Source organism: Labeo rohita, chromosome 13 (genome assembly GCF_022985175.1).
Source record: "Labeo rohita strain BAU-BD-2019 chromosome 13, IGBB_LRoh.1.0, whole genome shotgun sequence".
Taxonomy (NCBI): Eukaryota; Metazoa; Chordata; class Actinopteri; order Cypriniformes; family Cyprinidae; genus Labeo; species Labeo rohita.
The window spans coordinates 27,718,062-27,732,112 of record NC_066881.1 but is presented as its reverse complement, the minus strand read 5'-3'; the positions used below and the strand labels follow the sequence as shown (position 1 = coordinate 27,732,112).

The following is a 14,051-nucleotide window of genomic DNA, read 5'->3' as shown; positions in this document are numbered from 1 at the left end:
TGTTTTTTTGGGCACAAATAAAACTAATTATATCACAATAAACACTTTTTATTTTTGAAGCGCACACCTAAATTTCTTGATAACCTAATCTAACTGAAGGCAAAACTATGGCTTGAAAACTAGGCAAAACTGGCTTGACGTACTAGGACAGTGATGCTAAAAGTCATGCAGATGAGCCTAGAAGATTAACGCGACACATTAAATTATATGAGAAAAGTTTTCCTTCCTTTAGAAAACTACACAAAGGAAAACACTTAACATGGTTATACACTAAAACAGACAGTTATATTTAAAGTTCATAATTTAGGCTCATCTGCTTTTTTTGCACAGAGTATGCTTTATAAGTATATGTGCTCTTTTTAATATCACTGTCTCAGCGCATTAAGCATGCTCTTTATGAGAGAGGAAAATGCTTAACTTGTAAATAAATGCGTTACATTCACATTTTGAGCTTAATGTATGTGTATCTGCACATAGTATTTCTTGTAATTTTGTCTTTATCACTGTCTTAGTAACTTACATTAAGTCACATGAAGCGTTATTCGTGTTCAGCATTTTAGAAAGTCCAAGTTCTGCTGATTCACAAGCTGAGTGAGAGTCATACTCACAAAGATGATGTTAATTATTACACTAAACACTAATTATTACCAAAGCTTTCAAAAACACGCAACAATGTGATTCTTTTATTGAGTGGTAGGCAGTGGGTTTAATTGGTGACATTATTAATAGATTTACTATCCAGCGTTTTCCTGTCATCTTTGCGACCTGCTTCCCATTGTGTTTTACACATAGAAAAGGCAGAATTTTTTTTTTTACATATATATATATATATATATATATATATATATATAAAATTGTCTAGTTTTCTCTCAGAATGATGACCTGAGTTACTACTGCAATTCTCACTGCAGCATGAATGACATACAATGGTGAATTTTCACAATCACAACAGAAAATCAAAATACTGCCCTAAATTTAATAGCGGAACGGCAGCGCGATCCTCCTAGTATGGCGGATAAACAAAGCATTTTCCCAGAACTCAACGTGGCATGACGTCAGCTTCACATTCTTTATTGTGCTGTATGTGTGACTGTGAGTGACTGAGAGACGACAGGAAAGCTGACATTATCGAGTATGACACCGACTTTGCAAAAAAACAAAGAAAACGTTCTTGAGTCCCAAAAGCATTCACTGCATGATGAAGCCTATTTGAATGCAGTTAGAATGCCCTTATAATTCAACTCAAGCAATGAAAGAAAAAAATACCTATGTGTACGTTTTGTTTATAGGCTATTCATCACATATATTGTAAACAACAGTGCAGAGCAACACTGCAGTGTTTCGCTGCTGAATCTGTTTTTGAACGAATTCAATTCAATTCAATTCAATTCAAATTTATTTGTATAGCGCTTTTCACGATACATATCGTTGCAAAGCAGCTTTACACAAAATTGACATTTTTACAATATATGTAGTAGTAGCTTGATGTACATATGGCAGAGATGTGTGGTAAAGATCAATTAACGATGTAATCAAACAGACAAAGAACACCATAAATTAGTAGCAGAATTCGGTAGTACTGTATGTTTTCAGGGTTGGCATCATCTGAAGTCCTCTGTGGGGTTGGCATCAACTCTTCTTAAGTGTTCTGGATCCACACTGGAGCTTGTGAATTCCTCGTTACCATGGGATGTCAATCCCATGGCAAAAACAGAGAACGAATAGGAACATAATTAGCATAGCTGCTGTTCAAACTAAGAAAAGGAAGGTTTGTTAAACCAGAGCTAAAAGATTAATAATGAACATTTGATCAGATATAGCTGCAGGAAAAGTTTATGAGATGCATTATTTGAATGCTTGGCTAAAAAGATGTGTCTTTAATCTAGATTTAAACAGAGACAGTGTGTCTGAACCCCGAACGTTATCAGGAAGGCTGTTCCAGAGTTTGGGTGCCAAATGTGAAAAAGCTCTACCTCCTTTAGTGGACTTTGCTATCCTAGTTACTACCAACAGTCCAGAGTTTTGTGACCTTAGGGAGCGTGATGGATTGTAGCGTGGTAGAAGACTAGTTAGGTACGCAGGAGCTAAACCGTTAAGTGCCCTATAAGTAAGAAGTGCTATTTTGTAGCTGATGCGGAACCTAATAGGTAGCCAGTGCAGAGACTTTAAAATTGGGGTAATATGATCATATTTTCTTGACCTGTTAAGGTCTCTAGCAGCTGCATTTTGGACTATCTGTAGCTTGTTTATTGAAGATGCAGGACAACCACCTAGTAGTGCATTACAATAGTCCAGTCTAGAGGTCATGAATGCGTGAACTAGCTTTTCTGCATCAGAAACCGGTAACATGTTTCGCAGCTTGGCAGTGTTTCTAAGATGAAAGAATGCTGTTTTTGTAACATGAGAAATATGATTTTCAAAAGACAAGTTGCTGTCTAATATAACACCCAGGCTTTTGACTGTAGTGGAAGTAACAGTACATCCGTCTAGTTGTAAATTGTAAGTCAAAAGATTCTGTGTATTGTTTTTAGGTCCAATAAGTAATATCTCTGTCTTATCTGAATTTAATAGCAGAAAATTGTTGGTCATCCAATCTTTTACATTTTTAACACACTCTGTTAACTTCGATAATTCAGAAGTTTCATCTGGTCTTGTTGAGATATATAGTTGAGTATCATCAGCATAACAATGGAAACTAATCCCGTGTTTTCTAATAATATTACCAAGGGGCAGCATGTATATTGAAAATAGTAGAGGACCTAGAACAGATCCTTGTGGCACTCCATACTTTACTGGTGATAACTGAGATGACTCCCCATTTAAATAAACAAAGTGGTAGCGATCAGACAGGTAGGATCTAAACCATTTTAAAGCCTGCCCTTGGATACCTGCATAATTTTGTAGTCGATCTATTAGTATGTCATGATCTATAGTGTCGAACGCAGCACTAAGATTAAGTAAAACTAGCAATGAGATGCAGCCTTGGTCTGACGCAAGAAGCAAGTCATTAGTGATTTTAACAAGTGCAGTTTCTGTGCTGTGATTGGGCCTGAAGCCTGACTGAAATTCTTCATATATATCATTTTTTTGCAAGAATGAGCCCAGTTGAGCAGATATAACTTTCTCTAAAATTTTAGACATAAATGGAAGATTAGAAATGGGTCTATAATTTGCCAGTTCACTAGGGTCTAGTTGTGGTTTCTTAATAAGAGGCTTAATAACCGCCAGCTTGAATGGTTTAGGGACGTGACCTAAAGATAACGATGAGTTGATAATATTGAGAAGCGGTTCTTCTGCCACAGGTAACAATTCTTTTAGTAATTTAGTGGGTACGGGATCTAATAGGCATGTTGTTGGTTTAGACACAGTGATGAGTTTATTTAACTCTTCCTGTCCTATAGCGGTAAAGTACTGCAGTTTTTCTTTGGGTGCGACGAAAGAAGTTGACATATTAGATGCAGTATAATCTACATTGGTTATTGCATTTCTGATGTTATCTATTTTATCAGTGAAGAAATTCATAAAGTCATTGCTATTAAACTGTAAAGGAATATTTAGATCAGGTGGTGTCTGGTTATTTGTTAATCTAGCCACTGTGCTAAATAAAAACCTTGGATTGTTTTGGTTATTTTCTATGAGTTTGCGGAAATGCTCAGCCCTAGCAGCTTTTAAAGCCTGTCTGTATCTGGACATACAGTTTTTCCATGCAATTCTAAAAACTTCCAAGTTAGTTTTTCTCCATTTGCGCTCAAGATTGCGAGTTTCTTTCTTGAGGGAATGGGTATTACTGTTGTACCATGGCGCAATACGTTTTTCTCTAACTTTTTTCAATTTGATGGGGGCAACAGCTTCTAACGTATCGGAGAAGATGGTGCCCATATTGCTAGTCATTTTGTCTAGATCCTGTGTATTAAGGGGTACACAGAGCAGTTGAGATAAATCAGGCAGGTTATTTGTAAATCTATCTTTGGTGGCTGGAACAATAGTTCTGCCAAGACGATAACGCGGAGCCATATAGTTAATATCAGTGATAAGCAGCATGCACGATACAAGGAAATGGTCAGAAACATCATCACTTTGAGGTACGATATCTATATCAGTAAGATCAATTCCATGCGATATAATTAAATCTAGCGTATGATTAAAACGATGAGTGGGCCCGGTGACATTTTGCTTGACTCCAAAAGAGTTTATTAGGTCAGTAAACGCAAGTCCTAATGCATCATTTGTATTATCAACGTGAATGTTAAAATCTCCGACAATTAGCACTTTATCAAAATTAACCAATAGTTCTGAAAGGAAAAGTGAGCCAGTGATTCAATGGTCCATTCGGATAGTCACTTGTTTTGTTTCTAATTGAATCAGCTATTTTGAACAAATAGTTTGATTCGAATGATTTAGTAATAATTTATTAAAACAGGGAATTGCTGCCACCTACGGATGGCTTTATTGTCATATTTATCTATGCCAGGCCTAAGCTAGCCAAGGTGCCAGCACAAAAACACATTTAGCAAAATATGGTTTAATTACCAGTATTGACCAAAATAGCTCCATTTTAGGCCCCAGAAGGAAGACAGCTTATAAATCATAGCTTATTTAATGAAACAAATTTTTCATTAAATAAAATCTGTTTAAATGAAACAAATTTTGTAATCACTGTGTGAAATTAGCTGCAGGACCCCCGTCCCACCAAAGAAATGGACCACACCATCCCCCCTGAATTTATTTACTTATTTTTTACAATAAATTATTTTGCCTTAGAAAACAAGGAAACACACTAGGTTTTAAGAAGAAGAAAAAAAAACAATTTTAGCTGGTCAGTCACCTGGTCTTATAATAGGGATGGAACAATACATTGAATCGTGGATCGATTCTGAGATCTTCTGAATGCATCACCATTCTCTTTGGAATCGATTCGAGAAGGGTATAACTCCAAATGGGGGCAGGAACTCCAAAACGGGGTGGGAGCTCCAAAATAGGACATGGCTTCCTCCTACTGACAGGCAGGCACATGACACGCATGCTCAAATTTTTCCCCCAATCCACTTCAGCGCAAACTCCGCCCCACAGTTGATTCTAAAGGTTTTATTGGTTGTCAGTCACAGTGTTAATTTCCTACACTATGCTACAAACAATGCTAACCCCTAAACCTACCCCACACCTGACCCTAACCTTAACCAGGGAAATGAACTGCACCGTGGGATTGGCGCTAAATAGCGTGGTGGGTAAACAGTTAATAAAATTATGTGATATAAGATCGCCGGGCCGTTCCGTAACTCCCCAACCAGACCTCACCAGAAAATGGGACCTTTTTAGTTACACTCAGCGTCTCTACACCCTCCTACCCTGCAAATTTCAAGTCCCGGGATGCCCCTGTTTCTTAAAACAAAGAGAGAAAATAAAACCTTTCCCCTGTGCTGCGCTGTGACGGCTCGCGGGAGAGCTCACGGGGGATTCCCGTTTATATCATTAAGCAAAGGTTTTAACTCCAGTCTGAACACCACTGGCCACGAGCTTTGGGCTCTGCTCTCACTGAGCATATTTATTTATGTAGCATATTTAGCTTTATTTTATTTATAAAGTTTTATTTTGAAACGTAAGTCAATAACAATTGGCTGAAGCCAGAGCCAATAGTGAAAGCCTTTGTGTAACGAGACCCCGCCCCATTTTGGAGGTTCTGCCCACTTTTGAAGTTCCCGCCCCCATTTGGAGATCTCCGGTCTGTGGTTATACATACTTGGAATGATTCAGTAAAAATCTATTAAAACAGGGAATTGCTGCCACCTAGGTATGGCTTTATTGTCATATTTATTTATCTATGCCAGGCCTAAACCAGCCAAGGTGCCAGCACAAAAACACATTTAGCAAAATATGGTTTAATTACCAGTATTGACCAAAATAGCTCCATTTTAGGCCCCAGAAAGGAAACAGCTATAAATCATAGTTCATTTAATAAAACACATTTTTTCAAAAACTAAGCTCAGAATCAATTTGAGAAAGAATCGCGATGTGTTCGGAAAATCACGAATTGATGCTGAATCATTTCTCGATTCGGGTTGCAACGATTTATCGTCCCATCAATATCTTATCCACCTTATTTTTCAGTGCGGAAGTATACTGTTTTCTGGTAATGTGTTAGACGTCTGGTTCATAATCTGCCATAGGAAAATAACAAGAAGAATATCGAAGTGCAGTAAACGGTAAAACAGTTTGCACTACAAACCAGTGTGTTCATAATTAAGATAGTACATTAAAATAATATGGTAAGACACACCAGTTTGCAATATCAAGCAGCAAAACAACCTTTTTGTGCAGCTAAAAATAGCTGGAAGTAGATGAGACGGGAAGCCAGACACAAAAAATGTACAAATGGCTGCACCCTCTCTTATGGGAAAAAATAAGGTGGATAGACTGACCAGTCAGATTTTCCTCACTAGGTAAGACCAGCAGGATTTGTAGGCACTTTATTTCAGCACTGAGAGCTCTAATGTCTTTGTTTCCATCTGTATACACATTATGTATTGCCATTTTTATGTAATTTGTCACATGCTGTGGCAATGCAAGGTCTTATGTTACATCTTTGAGAAAAATAATGTGTCCTTGTACTTCCTAACTGCAGAAGAACGACAATAAACCATCACTGACTTGACTTTAAAATGGGTCAAATCAGTCTAAACTAAAAATAAATGTGATAAACTGGAGTTCTGTGAGTTTCACAGTACTTTGTGTGTGCGTTTGATCAGATGAAGTCTGCCGGAGCTGGCGATGAAGGACTCTTCACGGAGAGCTACTGTAACATCTGCAACGCTCAGCTGATCTCCGAGTCCCAGCGCGTGGCACACTATGAGGTGAGCGCACACACACAAACACATACACACGCAGAGCAGTGACACACATTACGTTAAAAGCAGGCCTCATCAATTGATCATCAGGGATGTAATAATCATTTGTAACCTAAATGCTTCTCTCATGTATCTTTCAGTCGCTGCTTTTAAAGTCGTAATGCAGTGCACCTTTCCTCAGACCCACAACCCCTTCATAAGTAACCCAATGATTGACCATTAAATAATCATCCTCCTGCATTATTTACATCTCTCACGTACGGTTCCCGAGACAGCAGAGTACGCAATCACTAGATTAATGAGCGCGCTAATGAGGACAAACTCCTTTGCACGAAATCAGTGTAGCTGAGGGAACGTGTCTGTTCAACAGGATCGTTTGGCCAGATTGGTTTACGAAGAGAAGCCAGTGAGCTATATTCAGTGTTACGGTAACACTTTAGCTCTTCTGTCACTGATCCCTGTGATCCCCGTCTTGAGTAAACGCTCTCAGATGTCACAGCGTGAGGCTGATGTCCTAAATTACGTGTGAATGGAAGCTGGATTTACTTGTTTATTGAAATACAATTACATATTTTTCCTCAAATGGCTTAAAAGGGTTATTTTTGACAGTTAGAGGAACTGTCATTTCAACCAGCTGTTGCCAAGTAGACTGAAAATGACTAATCTGAGTAAAATAACATTCAAATTTATTTCAGAGTAACAAAGACATATTTTACGCAATGCTTTTTACACACAAATAAATGTAACATGTAATATGCCCAAATATAACAACACATAAAAAGCGATATTTATCTACACATATTTTTCAATTCTTATTCTTATTATTGTTATTATTATAAAAACAGTAATACATTTTAAATAAATTCAAGTGAGCCACACGTTTCATTTATATATTCAAATTAAGATTTTTTTTTTCCTTACATTTATCAAATAAGTTATTTCCAATTATTTCTGTGTAGGATATTTATTCCCTGTTGCTTTCTAAAAATAGTATTTTTATATTAATTAATTTATTATTATTTCAATTATTAATTAAATATATTATTTTTATATTATATTATATTAATTATTATAAATAATTATATTTAATTTATAATAATATATTTTTATCATATTAACATATGAGAAACAACAAATGAGGAAATGTTTTGAAGGTACTGTTTTATTGAACTGAATCTGTAGTGATTAGTAGAGATGGGATATTAAATTTCACCATAAATTTATAAAAAAAAAAAAAAATCTAAATTTAAATAAAATGTATATGTGACCCTGGACCACAAAACCAGTCATAAGTAGCACAGGTATATTTGTAGCAATTGCCAACAATACATTGTATGCGTCAAAATGATTGATTTTTCTTTAATGCCAAAAATCATTAGGATATTAAGTAAAGATCATGTTCCATGAAGAATTTGAATATTCCCACCGCAATATAATTTTAATTTTCCCACCGCAAATATATCCAAACCTAGTTTTTGATAAGTAATATGCACTGCTAAGATTTTCATTTGGACAAATTTAAAGATGATTTTCTCAATATTTTGATTTTTTTGCACCCTCAGATTACAGATTTTCAAATATTGTCCTATCCTAACAAACCATACATCAATGGAAAGCTTATTGAGCTTTCAGATGATGTATTAATCTCATTTTTCCCATTTAAAAAAAAAAAAATGTTAATAATAAAAAAAATTATAAAATCTGATATATCATCCCTATACACTATACATGCCAAATAATGCATCAAATATTTCCCAAGTATCCAGAAGGACTGTTGTGTCCTCAAGGAAGATCCAAGTCGATGAACTCGTCACTGTGACCAGTTCATTTCAGGCCCAGAATCAGCCGGCCATTTCCCTGGAGAGGCGAAGAAAAGGAAGGGGAAAGAATGAGAGAAAAACAGAGAGACAGATAGAGATGTTCTGTGTGATAACACGAGTCCGCCGCACCACAGCACGCATTAGAGCTGTTCCCCTGGGACTGAACCACACCAAACTCTCTCCACCTGTCAGAGCAACTTTAATGGACTTTCAGATATCTCGGGGCCTTTTCCTCTTTCAGTTTCTCATGCCGTGTGCGAGCGTGTGCGTGCATGGCTGATAATCTGGTGGATAGCTAACGGACATATACTAAAAGCTTAGGTTTAATGTCTCATCTCAGTCTAGAGAAAAAAACTTGTTACCTGTCACCTGCCCTTCATTGTCCAGATTGGACTCTTTTGTTTCTCCATATCACTCAGTATTGTTTGTCCGGAGGGACAAAAATCAAATCAAATCAAATCAAATCAAATCAAATCAAATAAAATAAAATAAAATAAAATAAAATAAAATAAAATAAAATAAAATAAAATAAAATAAAATAAAATAAAATAAAATAAAATAAAATAAAATAAAATAAAATGATGATACATTCATAACGATGTATATTCATATTAAAAATCAAATGCTGCTTTTCACTAAATTACATCAATAAAAATTGTTTTTTATAGATTATATTTATAGATATAAATTTAATAGTGTATGCCCTACTATAATACATAAAAAGCAGTAAGAATCTATACATATTTTACATATACATATAAGCTATTTTAATAAATTAAAGATATAGAAGATATTTAAATATTCACAAGTTTTACATACACGGACAATTTGAGTGAAAAAAAGAATTTACAAAATATTTAACAAGTTAACATTTAATCATTTTAAAACATTTAAAATTTTAAAACATTTTAAATGTTTAATTAATATCATACATTAAATTAACAATACTGAAATATCACAATAATTTATGTTTTTGATTAGATTTATCAAATATAATTTCTTAATTTCTTTTATTTTGCTTTCTTAAAACTTAAAAGTAATAATAATAATAATAATAATAAATTCATTATTAACAGTAAGAAATAAATATTTTTACATCTAACATTATTTATATAGTGGCTAGGAAGAATATATGTGGTCAGTTTAAATACAAGGTAAATATTATTCAGGTATTTCAGTTTATTTCAGTAATTCTTTTTGCATCAACACAGTGACAGTATATAAGCTAATTAGATGTAATATTTTTCACGTAATAATGTAATAATTTTTCACACCGTATACATTTGTATACATTTTAGTTATACATATACCTGACATTATATTGCAAGGGGATCATCATATTTAAAGTTCCTTGGCATCAAAATAAATGATAGATAGATCGATAGATAAATAGATAGATAGATAGATAGATAGATAGATAGATAGATAGCCACAGTCACAGATTAAATTATATTGCAAGGGTATCATTATATTTAGGGTTCCTTGGTATCAAAAAGTTTGCTGTATAAATGCCGCAGTACAATCTCACCAACTATCAGTCACATTTCTACTGTCAAATGTACAGTACATACTGTTCTGCCATACTGCTCTGCACAACTGGCACTGCAAAAAAATCATTCAAATACCCCGAAACTCAGTATTTTTATTAGCTGTATCATTTACTCAGTCTCCTCTTAAACCCTCAAATCAAATCTTTCCCAGACCAAATGTTGCCTCTCTCTCCCTCAGTGTCTGGTCTTTAGCTCATTCTGAGTGTATCAATGGCCCCTTTCATCCGCTCTCAGCACTGAGCTCTTCACTGGACCAGTGTAATCCAGTCTGACTGCTTCAGAGACAACAGAGACTCTCCTCTCTCTCTATCTCACTGAACTCACCCTGAGCCCAGCTGTGCCTTCACTCTCCTCCAAGTCTATCAGAGTCTTTAACTCACTCATACTCACACAGCTACTGTGGGACAGTAAAAATGTGGAATCTGCTATAGTATGCGCTTTATACTGTGGCAGATATATTTGCAGGGATATCTGTGGAAAGGATTACTTTTGCATTTTTTATATATAAGAGAGTGATCTAAAATATAGAGATTTAATATTTTAGCTGTGGTGTTCTGAAGGGGATATATCTCAAGTCTATCTTTCTGAGAGGGATTTTGCATTCTAACCAACTGTCAGCACATTAAAACCTACCTGAGAATTTCATCTTTAAAGGGGTCATCGGATGCATGTTGTTTAAATATAAATACGTGTACACAACCACCCTATTATGATAAAAATCCACCCAGTGGTATTTTTTTAATCTTTATAAGAAATATCCCCTTTTTCACATCAAGCCATTCTCAGCTTTTTGTTGGTGTGACGTCACACTGACACAGGCCACTCCCACGATAGTTGATTGACATGACTGTCTTACCTTAGACCCACCCTGATTGAGCTCTGAACAGTTTTTGAAAACTTTCTCTCAATCCATAGGCGGAGGTTACCCCAACTTCAGTAAGGCTATAGCCTAAGTAACCTAATGTTAGTGTAATCTGTTAACAACGCACATTATATGCCCGTCTTTTTAGGCAAGTACCAGATAATGAGTGCCATTTCATGAAATGTTTTTAATACGACGGAAACTGTGTCTAACGTGATCACAATTTGAAAAAAAAAATGTAAGTTAGGCCTGTTAATTGTAATGATTTTATTTCAAACAGCGAATAAATTATATAGAGAAATCGAGCAAAGAACACAGTATCAACTGAGCTTTCTGAAACTCTGAACCAGTAAACCACTGCGTCGCAAAATGATTCACTGTTTCAAAGCGCTCCAATCGGATCGTGAATCATTTGACTCAGAACGTGACTTCAAAGTCATATGGCGAATCATTTGATTCAGAACGGGACTTCAAAGCGCGTATCACAAATCATTTGATTCTGAACGGGACTTCAAACTTGTATCACAAATCATTTGATTCTGAACGGGACTTCAAAGCATATATCATGAATCATTTGATTCTGGATGGGACATCAGAGTGTGTATGGCGAATCATTTGATTCAGAACTGGACTTCAAAGCGTGTACGACGAATCATTTGATCCAGAACGGGACTTCAAAATGAGTATGGCAAATCATTTGATTCAGAACGAGACTTCAAAGTGCATATGGCGAATCATTTGATTCAGAACGGGACTTCAAAGCGTATATGCCGAATCATTTGATTCAGAACGGGACTTCAAACAGCTTATGACGAATCATTTGATTCAGAACGGGACTTCAAAGTGCGTATGGCGAATCATTTGATTCAGAATGGGACTTTAAAGAGCGTATGGCGAATCATTTGATTCAGAACGGGACTTCAAAGCGTGTATGCCGAATCATTTGATTCAGAACAGGACTTCAAAGTGTGTATGGCAAATCTTTTGATTCTGAATGGGACTTCAAAGCGCGTATGGCGAATCATTTGATTCAGAACAGGACTTCAAAGCGCGTATGGCGAATCATTTGATTCAGAACAGGACTTCAAAGCGCGTATGGCGAATCATTTGATTCAGAACGGGACTTCAAAGTGCATATGGGCGAATCATTTGATTCAGAATGGGACTCCAAAGCTTGTATGGCGAATCATTTGATTCTGAACAGGACTTCATAGCACGTATCGCCAATCATTGGATCCGGAACAGGACGTTCTGGATCGGGGTAGGGGGGTGCATCCGATGACCCCTTTAAATTCATTCCATTCACTTTCTGTGACAAATTCAACAATGAATTTCAATTAATGGTGGTGTTTTAGTTTTGGAGAGCTGAATGCTTTTTATTACTTTTACAATAACATTAAAAATCCACTGTGTATAATCACAAGCCTAATAACATTCTGTAAATGCTTTTAATAACCAGTGGTTCATTGCAGTTAATTTAATAAAAGAGTTTCTAAATGATTAAATCATGTTTTAGTTCAATTAAACTAGTACACATTCCTTAAATACTGAAGGACAGTTTTTATATTTCTTAGAATAAATCTTAGAATAAAACTGAAATCTGAAATCTAATAAATCTGAAAATATCAAACAAAGAGCCACGGAGAATCTTTTTTTAAACCAACTCCTTGGTTGGTTTAAAGCAAGGAAGCAGGGCATCATTAAGGATAATTATGTGACTAGTCATTCATTGACTACTCAATTTTGTTATCTAGTTTTGAATATCCCTAGTCGAAAAATATAGGTTACCCAACCATCTACACTGTTAAAAATAAGGCCCAATATACAGTGTTAATATTTCCATATTGATTTTTCACAGGTGTTTTGCCCATATAATATTTAATAACTCATTGGACTGTGTTTTGGTTTTCTTATAGAAAGTAGTTTAGCTAGAAACTGTGTAAAACCAGCTTTACCCTTGCCAGTTTTGTCAGTTAAAACTAAGCTACTAAAATTGTTTTCGGTGTTAAATTTAAAAAAAAAACTGATAGTAAAAACATATATTTTTAGAAAGGATTTATATTGGAATAAATGTTCTTTTAAACTCAAAATAAAAATAAATATTAAAAGACACATTTTGGCAACTAATAGAAATAAGTTTAATTTGAAGTACTAAAATTTAACTAAAAATAAAACAATGGAAATGTTAAATAAATGACTAAAAATGACAAAAGCACATAAAATGTTTACAACTTACATGAATATAGACTACTGTTCAAAAGTTTGGGATCAGTAAGATTTTTAATGTTTTTTAAAGAAGTCTTTTCTGTATTTATTTGCTTAAAATACAGAAAAAAACAGCAATATTTTGAAATATTATTGCAATTTAAAATAGTGGTTTTCTATTTTAATATACTTTAACATTTATTCCTATGATGCAAATCTGAATTTTCAGCATCATTACTCCAGTCTTCAGCCTCACATGATCCTTTAGAAATCATTCTGTGATGTTGATTTATCCTCAATGTTGGAAACAGCTGTGCTGCTTAATTATTATTATTATTTATTTTATTTTATTTTTTTATTTTTTTTGGAACCTGTGATGCTTTTTTTTTCCAGGATTCTTTGATGAGTAAAATGTTAAAGAGAACAGGATTTTTTTAAAATATAAATCTTTTCTAACAATATACACTGCTGTTCAAAGTTTGGGGTCAGTAATTTTTTTTTTTTCTTTGTTCAAAGAAATTAATAGCTTTATTCAGGAAGGATAAAAAGTGATATTAAAGACATATTTTTTAGAAAGAATTTATATTTGGAATAAATGCTGTTCTTTTAAACTTTTTATTTATCAAAGAATCCTAAAAAATAGAATCACAGGTTCCGAAAAAAAAAAAATTAAGCAGCACAACTGTCCAACACTGATAATAAATCAGCATATTAGAATGATTTCTGAAGGAACATTTGACACTGAAGACTAGAGTAATGGCTGAGGAAAATT

General features: G+C 34.7%; 1 protein-coding gene across 2 annotated transcripts in view; it reads left to right on the top strand.

Annotated features, from left to right (window-relative positions):
• Positions 1-14,051, top strand: part of zgc:171482 (zinc finger protein) — a 125,425-nt gene that overhangs the window by 33,688 nt on the left and 77,686 nt on the right. For both annotated transcript variants that reach the window (XM_051125837.1, XM_051125836.1), the window contains exon 2: positions 6,744-6,848. In XM_051125837.1, coding sequence (XP_050981794.1) covers positions 6,744-6,848 — 105 coding nt within the window. The remainder of the gene's footprint in view (positions 1-6,743; positions 6,849-14,051) is intronic.